Source organism: Osmia lignaria, chromosome 1 (genome assembly GCF_051020975.1).
Source record: "Osmia lignaria lignaria isolate PbOS001 chromosome 1, iyOsmLign1, whole genome shotgun sequence".
NCBI lineage: Eukaryota > Metazoa > Arthropoda > Insecta > Hymenoptera > Megachilidae > Osmia > Osmia lignaria.
The window spans coordinates 9,632,453-9,649,557 of NC_135032.1; the positions used below are offsets into that span (position 1 = coordinate 9,632,453).

The window sequence follows — 17,105 nt, forward strand, 5'->3', positions numbered from 1 at the left end:
TTGAACTGCAAGATGAGATTTGAAATTACAGGTTTCGATGGAGGAAACCGTCATCCGTACATCATGATCAAAGTTATTCACTTTCCTGATTTGCAATAAAGATAGTCTGATTTAATAGGTTTAAAAGCGGATGATGCGCTTACGGTGGTTGTAATGCCGTGGCGAATATTGCATTTTACAACAATCTATCGCACATTAGAAACTATCGCTTTGATGAATTCGGCATTTCGCATTTTATGAATTTTAAACAATTCTCAATCTGGCGAACGTTCCTTCGAGAACGTTCCTTTGTTCAACATTTGCCGTTATCGCTAGGCAGTTCTTAGAATTTCGATACAATAGTGTTTATTGCTTCGAACGACCCTTGATTTTCGAACGGCGGTCGAACGTTCGCGACGTTCGCTTTCGTAGGGGTTCTCAATTCTTACTTTCATTGTTTAAATTCATTTTCATCCATCCACTCTCTCATACTATCGTTACGATCAGGTAATGGTGATCCTTGTTGGACCGGCTGACGCTTTGTGCAATAGAGAGAGGAAGAGTTTTCTAACAAAAGAATTATTACGATTTTCCCGTTCGTACGCAGTTAGCAAGGGAAATTCCCGGAATGCGAAGCACTGGCTAACCGCGTAGCGCTGATGTTATGCTACGGCTCTCTCTCGCTCTTGAGCTAACCCGAGTTTTTGTGCGTTATTACTGTATTTTATTACAATGGCTGGCGACGATAGTTTCAAGGAGGGTCACGTAAACTGTTGAAAAGAATTAAGCTCAAACTCTTCCTTGTACACCCCTGCATGAGAAATCCTCGTAACCTCGAAAGGCTTGACAAGAATGTCCAAGGTCGAGGAGGAATGGAAAGGTTGGCGAAAAACCGAAACACTCGCCTGTACGCCCCTTACATGAGAGATTCTCGTAACCCAAAAGGGCTTGATAAGGGACGCAAGGCGGATAAATTTCAAATTTTCCCCTGGGACGTAACAGTATAAATCAAATGTGTTTAATTCCTTGAGAATTAGTAATAAAATATAAAACATAACGTAATGTAACTAAAAAAAATGGATTTTACATGGAACACCCTATAGAAATGGAAGCCGATATCGCTATGGTGTGAACGGCTGTTCGACACTTGACGATGACGGTTGCTGCAGCGAAGACGGTAGTGTTAGTTGCGTCTGTTCCGAATACGACCGGTCGCCAATCAAGATGAAATTTTGAGAGGAAGGGGGGAGGGGGAAGGGGACCCCAAATATAAAGTGGTATCTTCGTCTTCCTACTAGTTTCCGAGATATTAATTAAAAATTTTCGTACAATACATAGAATTTTTTGATTCGTGCAAACAAAGACCAAACGAACCGATAAACGACTTCATACATCGATTCTCTCAAATACAAGACGAATTGTTGACGGCCGTAAACTCCGAGAGAAGACTACAAACGTATATTGACATAAAGGAGATAATATGCAACGAGGAAGGCATTCAGTGCTTCCGACGCAATGTCAGGCCAGAAATCTCGCAATACCTGTTCAGCCAGCAACTGGAGACCCTCAACCAAGCCTTCGAAGCCGCACGCATGTACGACATGGAGTTGCAATACATGCAACAGCAATCGCGGATGTGGCAACTATCGAGGGACCCAAGAAGACCAAGGGAACAACGCCCCGAAATCCAGAGGAACCCAATCCCGGACTGGAGAAGCAAGGAGTGCAACTATTGCAAACGACGAGGGCACACGGAATCGAAGTGCCGGACGAAGCAGAGGGATCAATCAGGACGATTAACCGGACAACAGCGAAATTTTCATTGGGGCTCCGCCGAACACCCAACTACCGGACGGATGGTCACCATCGGGAACGTCAGGCCAACAGCAACAGAGGAGCATCGCGTGGACTCTTCCCCGTTTGTTCAACTAGAATTGCCAGGGCTCCGACCGACTACCTTCCTCATCGATACAGGTAGCGAAATCTCTATAATTATAGAAAAACAGATAGTCAACGAAACGCTGTATAAAGGCGCGAGTTATGTGACGACACATAACCCCAGTCTTATCACCTCAGGCAGGACGTGGCACTGCAACAGACATAACAAAATTCCGACTCGAGGATGAGAATAAGACAAAGAGAAAAAGAGAGCTTACCATCGCCTCGACGACAATTCATTCATTCAGTGTTGAACCATCGACCTAAGCTGTCGACCTGTACGGACAAAGTAAACGTGTATAATTAAAAGAATATTGTATATTTACTTACCTCCTGTCACTTAACTCGCGCCCCTCACGCTTAGAGGTGTTACGAACGATACCACCGACACCTTGTATTCGGTTCTCATTCCCTTTAATGAGAAATGTAATAGATTCCAAGTAGTAGATGATAATTCGCCTATAACTCAAGACGGCATACTAGGAGCAGACTTTTTGTTTGATCATAACTTCTCTCTTTCGTGTAACGAATTCAAGGTCGGAAACATCACCAAACGATGTAAAAATTCGAGCCATAATTGCAGTAACAAAACGGTACTCGTCAATTTTATATCAGGGACCGGGGCAATCAAAAAAGTCGATACGAACGGACAACTAATTCTTTCTGATTTCCTAAAAACTCAAATCGAATCCACCGAGGAATTCGATGAGCGAATGGTTTTCCATATTAATAACGATAGTAAAACGGACGAAATAATTTATAAACTCGGAAAGATTAATACTAACGCCGACGCACTTTCCAGAAGTAGAATTAGAGTCGCACAACGAGACGCTGCAGGAGACGAACTAGACAAGTACTTAGCATACTACTCTAACAATCCTCAAAGTACAACGGAAGACGATGATTTTATCAAAAACCTAGTAGGAACACCGGACCCTGCCGTCTCAATGGCACCTACAACCCGTTCCCAGGTTACCATCCGCCACGGCTACCGTAAAGATGCCCCCACCATCATTTACACAGAGACACCTCTAGAGGTAGTCGAAAAAGATAAAACCTACCTATCCCCTCACGAAACCGATAGGTTCAAACTTCAAACCTTTACACAGGCATTAAACAGCGGAGATAAGATTAACGTAATTCAGGACAGAAATCACGACACTCAAGTCGCCACTCTTCTATCTAAACTGAATCGCGACTTGGAAATTTACTTTTCCCGACCAGCCCCTATCGACACTAAGGAAGTAATTAGGCTAGCACACGACTCATTATTCGGCGGGCACTATGCCTACGACAAAACATTGCAAAAAATCCGCAGGCAGTTCGAATGGCCAAATATTACTCGCGACGTGAAAAAGTATATAGAGCAATGCGAAATCTGTCAAAGGAATAAAGACACGAAGCGACAGACTTATATACCACAGGCGACTGACATTCCCGCGAAACAGAACGATAAAATCTCGTTAGATATTGTAGGACCGCTAGACGAGACCCCACGGAAAAACAAATACATACTGGTAATTCAGGATTACTTAACGCGGTACATCATGTGCGAACCTCTAACGGATAAGTCCACTGCGGCCATTATACAAGCCGTTTGGGCTTCGTGGCTACGAATATTCGGGAAACCTAAACAAATACTCACCGACAACGCAAAGGAATTTACGTCGCAAGAATTCACAGAATTTTGCAATCTCATGAGGTCGGAACATACCCTTATGTCTGTCTACCACCCTCAATCAAACGGCAAGAACGAGAGATCACACGTAATTTTAAAAGAATATATTAGATGCTATCAGACCGCCGAAAACCCGTGGGACCTTTTCTTACCGAAAGCCATGCTTAATTATAACTGCACGATCAATCGTAACACGGGATATACACCATTCGAATTGCAATTAGGTTACGAACCTAACAGCATCCTCGATGAACAGGACGAATAGCTAACCCTCCAGCAAATCGACAACCTTAAGCTACAGCACGAAAACAAAATAATCGAGACAATTAATAATCTCCAAACGCAACAACCTTCCACATCCTACGATCACCTTGAACCCATCCATAGAGGTAACCTCGTCCTTATACGACATTATAATGCTAAACCACTAGAAGAAAAATGGCGAGGTCCTTTCGAGGTCATCGAGACGATAGACAATCATTCCGTCAGAATAAATGAATATGGAAAACCAACCACTCACCATAGAACAAACGTCAAAATTTTTAAACAATCAATTTCAGATCATGGAACATAGCGGGAAATTCATGATTGTCCCACTTTTGCTGATGATTATGGCTACGAATTTGGTAATCGCAAACGAACTCAACGACGAAAAATATCATCTCTCCACTCTGAACGATCAGGAAACGATCTCCCTCGAACATTTAGATGTAGTCCGGATATTTCACGAACAATGGAAAATAGTTGTCGGGTACGACTTCGCTCATATCGATGGCGACCTCAAGTATATAGAAGATCTTTACCAACGCGTGTTGACTGGTTTATGTATTAAAGAAATGATGGGCATCCGATTCACTTGTTCTTCGCGCGACCGACTTGTTAAGGGGGTAGACACGGGTAATGCAGCGAGGTGACATTACCGGCAAAAATGGGCATAAAAATGGGTCCGGGATTTTTCGCTTTTCGTCCTTATATGAGAATATTTGAGGCTGGGTGAGGGCTCATTCGAAAGAGGAAGGTTCAATGCAGCGCGCTCTGGTCATGATTGAACGTAATTTTGTTAATATCTAATAATATGAGTGTCCAAAGTAGAGGAAAAATCGAGAAAATACGCCCGTTGAATCCAAGTACATTTTAGGTAACTATAGGAGTTTTGTGACTAAAACGATTTGTTGAGCCTCCTTCATTGAACCTTCCTCTTTCGAATGAGCCCTTATTCAGCTCAAGATCTTCTCATATAAGCATTTTTTGAGTGCATCGTTGCATTCACGGAAAAAATGAAATCACAGAAAAATAGACATTATCATACCATTGAACTTTTACATAAACAGCTTTTCCTATCTCTTATCAAATTGAAGATATAACCCGTCAGAAATTGCATGACGTATCCTGTATATTTTTATTAATTAAAAAACATTTATTTAAAGAGTTAATAACTTTTTCTAACAAATTTCTCAGATTGCACGTTCCTTCGGTTCTTCAGAGTAGGCATATATTTTTCAGCAGCGAGGGGTGCTACGGTGCGCTATATAAAATCCACGCGTTCAGTCAGTCAGAATTTATCGGAGCGGGACAATTCTATCATTTAGATTGAAAGAAGGATAGCATGATCACCCTACATCTCACTCTAACCATCTCACTCTCGTTCTTCAGGCGGATCATCGCGAAGTCTCTGGCGAGAGGAGTGTTTGAATGTGTTTGTAAAAATACTTGAGGCGCTGTTGCCCTCCTAGATCGTGTTGCGCGCACGCTAGCTGAGAATTAAACCTTTCAAGTTCATACTAGACCACGCAAGTGGCTCCACCAGGCCCAACGAAAAAACTGCTGTAATACCGACGTCCCGAATCGGAGAGGTCACGTGACGTGTCTACCCCCTTAAAGACATGAATTTCAGATGTCTTAACGACGTTCGGGACAAAATATCGTAAAGATATCTAGGTAAGGTCGTAAGACGTTCAGACCTAAAATGGTCGTAAAATGGATGTCTTTAAGACATCGTGTGCTATTTGGGTAATATAGCTATCGTAGCATCCGTGTGACATTTAGGTGTATGCGAAAAGTGACGTAGAATAGCATGCCGTTAGTTGGATGCAATAACTGAGGTGGCGCTGAAATCAGTTTCTGTTCGGTCTAATTTTCGATGATACGTTGACTGTTTTATCGACGCGCAATTCGAAGTTCGGCCTCGACGCTCGCAAATAATTAAGAAACGAAGCAGTGAACACTATTTTGTTATTCGTGATTTTCGTCTTATTTTGACATCCAGAACCATCTCCTAAAATTTGTTTCACCTGTTGTCAAATAGCCTGTATATGTCTACACATTGTACGTGATTTCGCGGCGTGGAACCACGCTGATTCGAAGAATGAAATTTGTTATGCGCATTCTGAATCGTGTCTCCAAAAGATAGACTATCTTACACACATCAAAGACCGTTTCTGCGTTTGATAAGGGGCATTTCAGGATGTACTATATACAATATCGAAATCACATGCGGTCAGTAAATAAAAGAAGAGGAAAATGTTATAAAAATTTCTGTTTGAAACGTAACATATTTCTACAGTATATTAAATGATGCAAGACTATTAAAAGAAACGTTCCAATAAAATGCAAAAACTGGTTATTTAAAGTGGCTGGTTTCTGGCTAGTTATTGGGCATTACACGGTTTCTGTTTCCATCAGGGTCACTTTATCGCAAATTGGCATCCTCAAAATATAAGTAAAAGAGAATATCCAGTAAAATAACATTTAAAAAGGACACACATGCAGCGATTGAATAATATTTTTTTTTGTTCTTTTTTTCAAAATTTCAACAAATCCTTCCTCGAAGAAATTCTCTTTAATATTCTTAAAACAAAATAAGATCGTTAAACGATTATTTGTCGCATGCATGATTAAATAAATAAGCACCGAAGTCGATATTAGTTCAGATCCATCAATTCCTTTCGTTCTATGTGCCACGGACAACGACTCTGTACTCGGAAATTCTCGTGGGTGAGTTATAAAGTCGTCTGTAGGCTTTTCCTCGTCTCAGTCGACGAACGCCAACGTCCCGCGAACTATTTATTTCTTCGAGATTGGCTCAGCATTCATTTCGAGAAGCGTAAACGTGAGAAAAAATTCGAACCGGTAAATCGCTTTCGCATGGTACGAAATTAATTACAAAATACGATAAAAAGTTAAAAAAATAGTAATCCGAAATGCGCGTTTTCATGACGTTCATTGTCGTGATCCTCTTTGTGGTTTGTGTCGGTTGCAGCGTCACACCTGATACAGGTAGGTTACAGAAGATACTTAATAATACTATGTCAATACATTATTAATTTTTGTTTAAAAACAATGGAATAATTATATTGACAAATTTGGTAAAAATTGAACTGAAATTTAAGAACTCGAAAATTTCATGTGGTTTGGAAATTTTATTAAAAATGGTTCTTTAATTTGATATGTTAATAAATCGAAAGATTTAACAATTTTGAGTTTGGATATTTTTAATTTTAATCCATCCTTACGTTATGTTGTAAATTTATCACATAAAGTAATATACTATGAAATTCTTGTGCTTCTGTGTTTTGTAATCATAAATTTTGTTTCATATAACGTGAACAATTTTCAATATAACCTATTTTTATATGAAATAAATATTTAAAATAAAAAGATGTATTTAATTGTTTAAACCTTTATTTCTTTTCAAAATTAGAAAAGAATCATGAAATGAAGAGTTAATTTTTATCTCACAATTGTATTGGTTCTGAACTTTTTAATTTAAGGTTTCAAATATACTCACGTTTTAAAATCATCAATCCCAAGATTTAAAAAAAACAACATTCAACTTTTTTATTTTCATACGTAAACGAATCAGTTTTGTTGAATAGCTGTTGAATTATTAAAATCTACATTCAATTTTGAAATTTGAAGATTTAAATTACAATTACTTCAGTTGTTAAATCTGAAGAACTTTCTGTGATAAAAGTATTCTCTTTCCACAGAAAAAGCAACGAATTTATTGAAAAATTTATTCTCATAGCACCTATCGTTAATTATATAATTATTATACTACAATCTCAAGTCCAATTTGAGAAAAAAAGAGTTATATAAAATTATAAGCCACATTTTTCTTTATTACCGTTTATTTCCTACCAATAATACATTTTTATGATTAAAAATTTTAAAAATGATTAAAAAAATAACGCGATATTCACCAATTTTTTAAATATAATTACTTTGAAAGATAACTTGTAGAAGCTATGTTGTAATATTATAACTTTAAACACTAATTAGTTCCTTTTTTTAACTGTTTATTTATTTTGTAACAAATATTGTTAACGATTGAGGTAAACTATAGGTATAGTGGTATTGTACCTGCAGCACGTTCCCATAACGTGTTTATGGTATGGCAAACCAGTCCCCATACAAGTTGACAAGAAATCCGGTAATGGCATGCTTGGAACGACAAATCCTTTCTGCGGTCGTTTAACTTGAAACAACTATTTTCATGATTGCCAATTGTGGAAGTAAACATATAAATTTAGTAGTTTTAGTTTTTCCAGCACAAAGTATGTAATACTTTAGTACTTTAGTTGTTTAATAATTTAGTAATGTATTAGTTTATCACTTTTGTACTTTGGCACTTCAGCAGTTTGTTAAATCAATAATTTAATACTTTAGCATTTTAGTACCTTAATTACTTTATTACTATTATTATGTACTGTTATTTATTTAATTGAAAGCTGATGCTCCTGTACAAAAGAAATAGAGAAGTTTAATAAATTTTTCGATAAATTGCGTACACACTGCAGAAAAATAACGATTAAATATGGTAGTGTAGATAAATCATTTTATAGGAGAATATCAAGAAAATTAAAAGATTCATTTTCCAACATAGTAATAGTATTAATATAATTATGTTTCTATAGAATGTTGCATGTTGTATGCCCCTCAGACTGAAAACGGGCAATAAACGAAAACTGCGCTTTAATCAGGAGAAAATCCCCTACATTTCCATAAAGTTTCATAATTTTTTGAATTTCTGGGTTCGGGATCGTTCCTTGTTAGTAATAATGGTGATACCATATTAATGACTTCCTGTTGTTTTGCCACATTTAAAACAATTTACCTTGTATCTTGCAAAGTATATAGGAGATATTAAGAAAAGTATTATAAATATTATAATAAACGTTATGATGACTTTTTTTCTTATTGGTTCTTTTTAAAGAATCTGTTACAAAAATTGAAACATTAAAGGGTATAAAAGGATAAGATGGTTAAAAGTGCCCTTGAGCCGATTTTATTGAGCTATACATCATTTTATAGCTTATAAAAAAAACTGTTGTACACCAAGTTTCAACCCTGTATCTCAACCGAGAGTGTAGTTACAGGGTAAGAAAGAAAAAGTAGTTTTTACCCTATTTTCCCTATTTAATGATATTCAAAAAATCTGGAAAAAATTGAGGACACCAGTCATGTTAATATGTAACTACTGTAAAAGTAAAAATCTAGTGTCTCGAAAGCTTCTATCCGAAATCTGAATTTTCCCACTTTTTTTGTGTTTTTGATTTTCATGCCTAGGATTTGCATGATACATATCTAAAATATTCTAGAATTTTTTCAGATTTTTTGAATATCATTAAATAGGGAAAATAGGGCAAAAACCAGTTTTTCTTTCTTACCCAGTAACTACCCTCTTGGTTGAGATACAGGGTTGAAACTTGGTGTAGGTACAACAGTTTTTTTTATAAGCTATAAAATGATGTATAGCTCAATAAAATCGACTCAAGGCCACTTTTGACCATCTTATCCTGCTATACCCTTTAAAATAACAATGAGCGCTGGATTAATGCGCATGCGTACATACATTGAAGGTTGGCAACATATAGCCACACACATTTTTCCAAAAACTATAGAAGATATTCGAATTCTGATATTAGATTCGGAATTTACCGTAGCAAATACACAAAATCGGGTCAAAAGCTCGAAATTGATTTTTTATCCGACATTTTTTTAAGTATAGAAATGACCGGTTTTCTCAAAAACGGTAAGGGATATCTCAAATCTGATTCGGTATATTGGTTTGTCATTAAAGTCTACGTTTTTTATATGTTGGGCATGAGTCGATCAGATCATTTCCGGTAAAAGTGCAGCTTCCGGTTTCAAAACCGGAAGTGCTACGGTCTCAAAAGTTCCTATCAGAGTCTCTGGCTTATCTTGATTTCACATCAGTTGTTCGTTTGTCTTTATCTATTGTGGTTCTCGAAATTTCGCAACTATAGACAGACGACAACGGAAATATATAGGTTGGCTATTTTTGGATATTGTCAACTAATTATGCATTGATAAAACATAATTTGAAAAATATGTTGTACAAAATACAGTTTTAGAACGGTAAAGCTTATCAATTTTTATACACGTAAAAGATTTTCTTTTTTAATTTTGGGAGAGTCGAAACATTCGAAGCTTTACTGTAAAATATGTACTTAACTTCTTCAATTAATTCCTTACAGAGTTAACATCAAGTCTTCGAGAAACATGGGACAACGACTTCGTGATTGCTATTTCGAACATCAAATCAAAGAAAAAACCATCAGAAGCAGCGGTGGAGACCCTTTTTGCTGTAAAATATGGAAAATTCAGAACGAAAATAGTGTTGATGCTCGACAGACGATCGAAGCGAGGTAAGAAATTTCATTTAAATAGAACATAGTCGTCAATTTAGATACGAGGGTGGATCAAATATTACCGGGAATTATTTTTTTTAAATTTATTTTAACACCAAAGCAGAAATTGAATACATCTTATTTTTCTACATAATCTCCTGCCTTATTTACACATTTTTCCCAACGGATAGGCAACTTTTTGATTCCGTCATCGAAAAAAGGCGTTGGGCTTGTCGTAAGCTAGTTGCGCACAAACGCCTCCACGCCATCATCGTCGATGAATTGATGTCCTCCCAACTCCGCCTTTAATGGTCCAAACATGTGATAATCACACGGGCTTAAATCTGGACTATAAGGAGGGTGGTCCAATGCCGTTCAATGCATTTTCTTCCATTTTTGTGAAGTCAATGCATCTGTACAGGGTTTACCATTCATCTCGGAACCCGTGCGCGCGCGAACTCATGAATGTGGCAACAGCGCTAAAATTCGATAGATGCGCCCTCTGCAAACCATTGCTGAAAGTATAATGTCATATAGAGAAGCTGTGGGGAGCGATGTAAGAATCCTTAGAGTTAAGTTGGTAATCGACCGAACTCTGGTCCGAGATTCGATTCGGGATACGAGTATGCACGACGAGCAATGGAATTTCGAGTCGGCTCGACTCGGCTTGACAAAACTCGGGCGCGATCGGCAGAAAGACAAACATACTTGTATCCCGAATCGAATCTTGGACCAGAGTATCGCCAATCATGCCAAATTGGCGCTATTGCCACATTCATGAGTTCACGCGTGCACGGGTTCCAAGATAAATGGTAGACCCTGTATGCGGTCGTACATTGTCGTGTGGAAGAAGAACTTCTCGTATGGGCATATCCCGTCTTTTCCGTCGAGATGCAAGTTTTGGCTCAGCAAGAAGTTGGCAAAAGTAGGCAGCATTGATCGTACGGCTTTCATGAAGAAAATTAATTAACAATACGCCTCGGAAGTCCCACAAAACAGTTGCAAGAACTTTCCCAGGCGACAGACGAGTTTTGGCTTTGACCGAAGCTGCCTCCCCACTTTTTCTCCACTCCATGCTCGCATGTTTTGACTTAGGCGTGTAATGGTGCACCCATGTTTCATCGCAGGTAACAATGTGACTTAAAAATTTTAGCTGATTTTTCACCCTCCCGAGTCAGAAACTTGTTGATTATGTGCTGCGGAACCGACGGGTGTACCTCCTGCTCAGTCATGATACTATTTACTAACAAAGCGGAAGTGCGAATGCAACCAACGCTTTTTCCTACTCCAGACACCTCCATCCACAATGACTCAACATCATACGCAGCACACTTAATTCTACAAGACGCAATATGAAAATTCCTGGTTATATTTGATTCACCCACGTACTTTGCTGTATAAGACTGAACGCGCAACCCACAATGTGGAATAAGCCTCCTCGTAAAATCTTATTTTAATAGAAATAAATATTTGGACCAAAATGCAATGTGTAATCGAGCTAAAAATAAGATAATATTCTTATTACGTGGAATTATAAATGACAAAAATTAAGCAGTATTAGACACATAACCGTTAACCCAACCGTGAGTCGTTAATCGTTAACTCAACGTTAAATGTATAATTTTTAAACCAAAGGTTTCATGTACATATTAAAAGAACAATTTTTAAAGAAACAGTGTCAAATTTATAAAATGAATATAATATGAAATGCAAAGTTAAATTAAAATTAGGCTCTCTTCATGGTCCGCTGTCCAAGGGTTAATACTTCTTATTAACAAAAGTGGAGGATCTGACCCACCTCCAGAAAGAAATAGTGCCTATCAGTACTTCCGGTCTCATAGTAACGTGTTGATATTATAACACTACTAATCTTCAGTAGCATTTTTCTTCTAACATTGTAAAGTAGAGGCAGACGGCGCGCCGCGGCGGGGCACTTGCCTCGGACCCGACGCTTAGGGTCCTATGCATCTTGGAAAAATTAGTCAAATCAAATCGAGTTTTTATTAACAAATAAATTTCACATTTATTATATAGTTATTGTAGTGTTATTAGCCAACTCGTATCTAAGATTGAAAATCTTGAGAAGAGGGCTATAGTATTTAGACTTTCTGTCATTTTGTGCAGACCAAACGGTAAGAGTTATCGAAAAAATTCTTGCGGCATTGTGTTTAGTGGGTGAAAATCTCAACGAAAGATTTTTTCTTTCAACTTCCGGTCTGACCGGAAATGGCTGAGAAAGGGTTGGCTCTAGAGCGAATCTCGTTAGATTATATTTTGCGGTTATCCATTTCTAAATAAATTACGGCCTTTGTCACAGATTTAATAACTAGAAGTGTGTAAGGGGATTTTGAAGTGCTATTTTTAATTTTTCCATCATGAATACTTTTATACATTATCCATTCAGTTTTTTAATTTTAATTATTTTTATTTCTTTTTGTCTTTATTGCACTTAAAAATGTGAAAATTTTAAAGTCCCATAACTTTTGAACCCGTTGCCAATGACACCAAAAAATTGCACCATAAACTCCTCGTTTCATGCTCTTTCGAATAAACATAGTCTAGACGAGCAACTCTACCATCCACTTTTGACCATTCCCTTGTCAGTAAAAGTACTGACCTGCCGTTAAGCCTATCAGACGTGAAATCGTAGGCAAGGATAACAGTTCAATAGCTATACGGAAAATGAAGGACCTAAAGGATTCTCGGATTTATAACTCAATCACACTCGGTTTTCGTCCAGAATGCAGGGAAAGACCTTGATTTTCCTCTCTGACTAAATGTGTTAAAATTGTACCGTTCAAAAGTTAATTGGTCATTATCAGAGGCGGATTAGGACTTTTGAAATTTTTATCAGGAATTTAGTAATGTTACGGACCCTCTTGTAGAATACGGGCTCCAATCTTAATTAATTAAGCCCAAAATCCCTTCCGGCCCACCGGGGATTTTCCCGAACTCTCGATAGCCAAGCTCCCCCTAGGCCATTTCACCGTTATTTTAATTATAAGCTTAATACTCGATGTTTTGTAATTAAAAGAAAGACATTTTTTAGTAATCCTCGAGAACATCGATGAAAATGGTCACCGAACTGCCGAGCACATTAACCTGGATCTTTCAAATGTTCATTTACCAATGAAGGATATAATCTTCATAGTGCATCAAAGTCCACCCGATGCACGAATGGACATCTACATTGATTGCGTTTATCAAGGTGTTATACCATTACTGAGAACCTTCAACATGCTAGCAGATAATGAGGGAAATCTACTTGTAGAAGCGGTGAGTTTGAATAACTCTACTTTTCATATTGAGAAATATTTGACAGTATTTAAAACAATCAATTATTTCTATTATTTGATCAGTTAAATAATTAACCGTTCTGCTACTATAGACGACTATAGTCCACAGTGAAGTGATCACTGTGTTACAATTATTTGATTTTGCTTACAGTATCATAACAATTAATACGAACTTGATTTAGGTTACTCTTGTATAAAAAGATTAGTAACTAAAATATATATAATTTTCCAATTGTGCAAAGAAAGAAACATAATTCTCTAACAAGAAAAGTTTCTGGATATGTCTCCCGTTTAATAATATCTTATCTTTCATATAAAGAAAAAATTATAAAATTTATTACATTAAAAATAACCTTTCCTGTTTTTCTTTTCAGTTTATTTTATTTTATTTGATTTGGTATATTTATTAGACTATAGTTCTATTATTATGCAATAATTTTATTGTGGTCAATTCGAGCTCTTTGTCAAGAAATTCCAGAATAATAATTTGAAACTGATCCAAAACTACGGTCAAAAGTTATATAATCATAATTATTTTATTTAATTAGTTGACATACATTAATTTTTATGCAGTTATAATATGATAAAGAACTCGACAAAATATTTCCTTTGGTAAGGCCCTTGGAAACAGCCTTTGAAATTGAGGCTGGAAAATATTAAATAATATACTTATCCACAAGGAATTTAAACATACGGTTATGATCAATCTTCTAGGACAATAATTAAATGTTAATCAGTTTTCATAAAATTTGACATACTTAAACCTTTTGAGCATATGAATTTTGATTCAAGAATAAAATGAGAAGTATTGTCCTTTATTCAAAAGAATTTCGTCCGTGTTTATTGTAGAATAAGGTAGAATCATCATATAAGCATTATTTCTTATTTTTCTTTAATCTTGACAGTTTCACGGTTGTTAGATAGGACTGGTGACGTTAATGTTCGTAGGATGATGCCTAGTATCCATGCCAAATATGGCTAGCCAGACCAAGGCTGACCGCTTTATTATACACAGCTGTTAACTCATGTAACACGTTTAAGCATTGAATTGATTTCGAATTGCTTTGAATTCATCTTTATTGATTATTCACGGTTCACTTCACTGTTGTTGTCATTGAAATGTATGAAAAAAAAAGTAGTAAATCGAGATCACAAGAGTGATCTCACTCTGAAACTTTTTTTCTGAGATGAGTCAGGTCCCTCAGCTTTATTAACAATGTCAAATGTTTAATATCTTGCGTTTTAGAATTTAAGAATTTTGAAGTTTTTGAATTTTAAAACCTTAGAATCGTGAAGTGGAGATGACACGTGGGATCATTCCGGGACAAGGGGGAAACTTCGATCGCACCTCCCAGCTAATCGATTGATTTTCAATAGACGTGTATCAATGTATTTGTAGATGTGACAGTTTCGACAAATGACGAAACTGCGTAACCCATTATTTTCCGCAATTGCATTAGAGAGAGGTGGGTTTTACAGAACTCAGCCAATAAGACCCACATTCCAGCCACGTGCCTTCTCATAAATGCACAGCACATAGTAGTTATTACCCGTACCACAGACTGGTTGTTGGTCGTGTTCCACACCAGCTCATACGTATTTTTAGCCGTAGCATATTATTGGTAGAAGTGATCACATCTATTAATTTGACTCGTGTGAAATGAGGAAACTGACCACGACGTCGTCGTGATATGTATAGATATGTATTGCCTCGAGCGTCTTTTTTTGAGATACGGACAATTCGTCAATGGCTTTATTTAGCTAGTACAGGATCTACCATTTATCTCGGAAATCGTGCGCGCGCGAACTCATAAATGTGGCAACGGCGCTAAAATTCGATATATGCGCCCTCTGCAAACCATTGCTGAAAGTATAATGTCATGTAGAGAGCTGTGGGGAGCGATGTAAGAATCCCTATAGTTAAGTTGGTAATCGACCGAACTCTGGTCCGAGATTCGATTCGGGATACGAGTATGCACAACGAGCAGTGGAACTTCGAGTCGGCTCGGCTCGGCTCGGCAGAGAGAAAAACATACTTGTATCCCGAATCGAATTTCGGACCAGAGTATCGCCGATTATGCCACATTTATGAGTTCACGCGGGCACGGGTTCCGAGATAAATGGTAGATCCTGTATTCACGAATGATTCTTATCTAAAATGTGAATCAATTGTAAGAAGTTGATTGTTGCTTAGGTGTAGTGTACCGGATTTTTAGGCTTCCAAATATCTCCCACAATCATGACTTACAACTACAGCTGTTCTGCTTCACCTTCTCAACATTAAATTTCATTAACTTTCATTAACATTCATTAGCTTTTTTAAATTCTCACCAAAATTTGTAATCACAAATTTACTTTTATTCTTACTTTTCTATCTTCTATGTTATGTTCCAAATAGGAAGTTTTTCAAAATTGCTTTCATCATTTTCCTTACATCAATCGGATGTGATTCGACAATGTATATATAGCATACACATTACACTTACACCCGGTAACGTTCCGAGCACACGCGCGCGCGCCGCACGTATGTACACCTACAATAATTAAGTATGAATAAGGACATGGAATCATGAAGACGATATTTAAAGTTGCTTTTAACAACAATTTTTTTATTGCAGCCTGTAATGAAAATTGAAACAATAAGTACTTTTTGTAGATTTAAATTATATACATGCTGAAGATTTTATTGAAATCATTAGCGTTATGGGGGAAACTTCCGAAAGGCCCCATCACCCCAGGACAACCAAACTTCGGATTTATAGTAAATGAGGGACGAGAAATCGAATGAGACCATTCTCAGAACTGGCAAATAAACCGTTCTCGAGTTATACAGGCTATTCTAAAAATGCGGAAACTCCCTATTATCTTGATAAAAACGCATTTCCACGTCAAATGACTAACCTAACCTAATCCTAACCCTAACCCTAACCCTAACCCTAACCCTAACGTAGGTTAGGTTTGTCATTTTCCGTGAAAATGCGTTCTTATCAAGGTAATAGGGGATTTCCGCACTTTTAGAATACCCTATATATCTCGAGAACGGTTTATTTGCCAGTTCTGAAAATGGTCTCATTCGATTTCTCGTCTCTCAATTACTATAAATTCGAAGTTTGGTTGTCCTGGGTTGATGGGGCCTTTCGGAAGTATACCCGCGTTATGAACTGCAAATAGTTAAACATGTTTGAAATCACAGCATTTCACGACCTTTAATTTATATTGTGAAACAAAAAACAGAATAAAACCGAAGTAAGTCTAAAGATTTCACTTGTTTCTACATCACCGATTTCATTTTCAGTATGTATGTACACTGAGTTTCATCGAACTTGTCGCGGTGCACAGTGAAGTATTTGGCCCAAAAAGCCGGAAAAAAGTCGATTTCAAAAATTTCACGCAAAATGTGACATTTTTACTGCTTAATAAAGTTGAATGTGTGAGGGACAATGTACCAATGTTCGTTTTTTCATTTGTGCACTCATAAAGCAGTGTAAAGTAAGGAAATTTTATGCCATGTGTATTAGTCTTAATCATTGTCTGAAACGTCATTCATTTTTTAGCAATTTT

General features: G+C 37.1%; 1 protein-coding gene across 2 annotated transcripts in view; it reads left to right on the forward strand.

Moving 5' to 3' along the window:
- Positions 1 to 6,558: 6,558 nt before the first annotated feature.
- Tsp (Thrombospondin) overlaps positions 6,559 to 17,105 on the forward strand; it is a 39,481-nt gene continuing 28,934 nt past the window's right edge. Inside the window, exons 1-3 of one of the 2 annotated variants that reach the window (XM_034328051.2) lie at positions 6,559 to 6,871; positions 10,096 to 10,266; positions 13,287 to 13,524. In XM_034328051.2, the coding sequence (XP_034183942.2) occupies positions 10,121 to 10,266; positions 13,287 to 13,524 (384 nt within the window). In that variant the 5' untranslated portion in view covers positions 6,559 to 6,871; positions 10,096 to 10,120. The remainder of the gene's footprint in view (positions 6,872 to 10,095; positions 10,267 to 13,286; positions 13,525 to 17,105) is intronic. The other variant, XM_034328050.2, reaches the window with a different exon arrangement.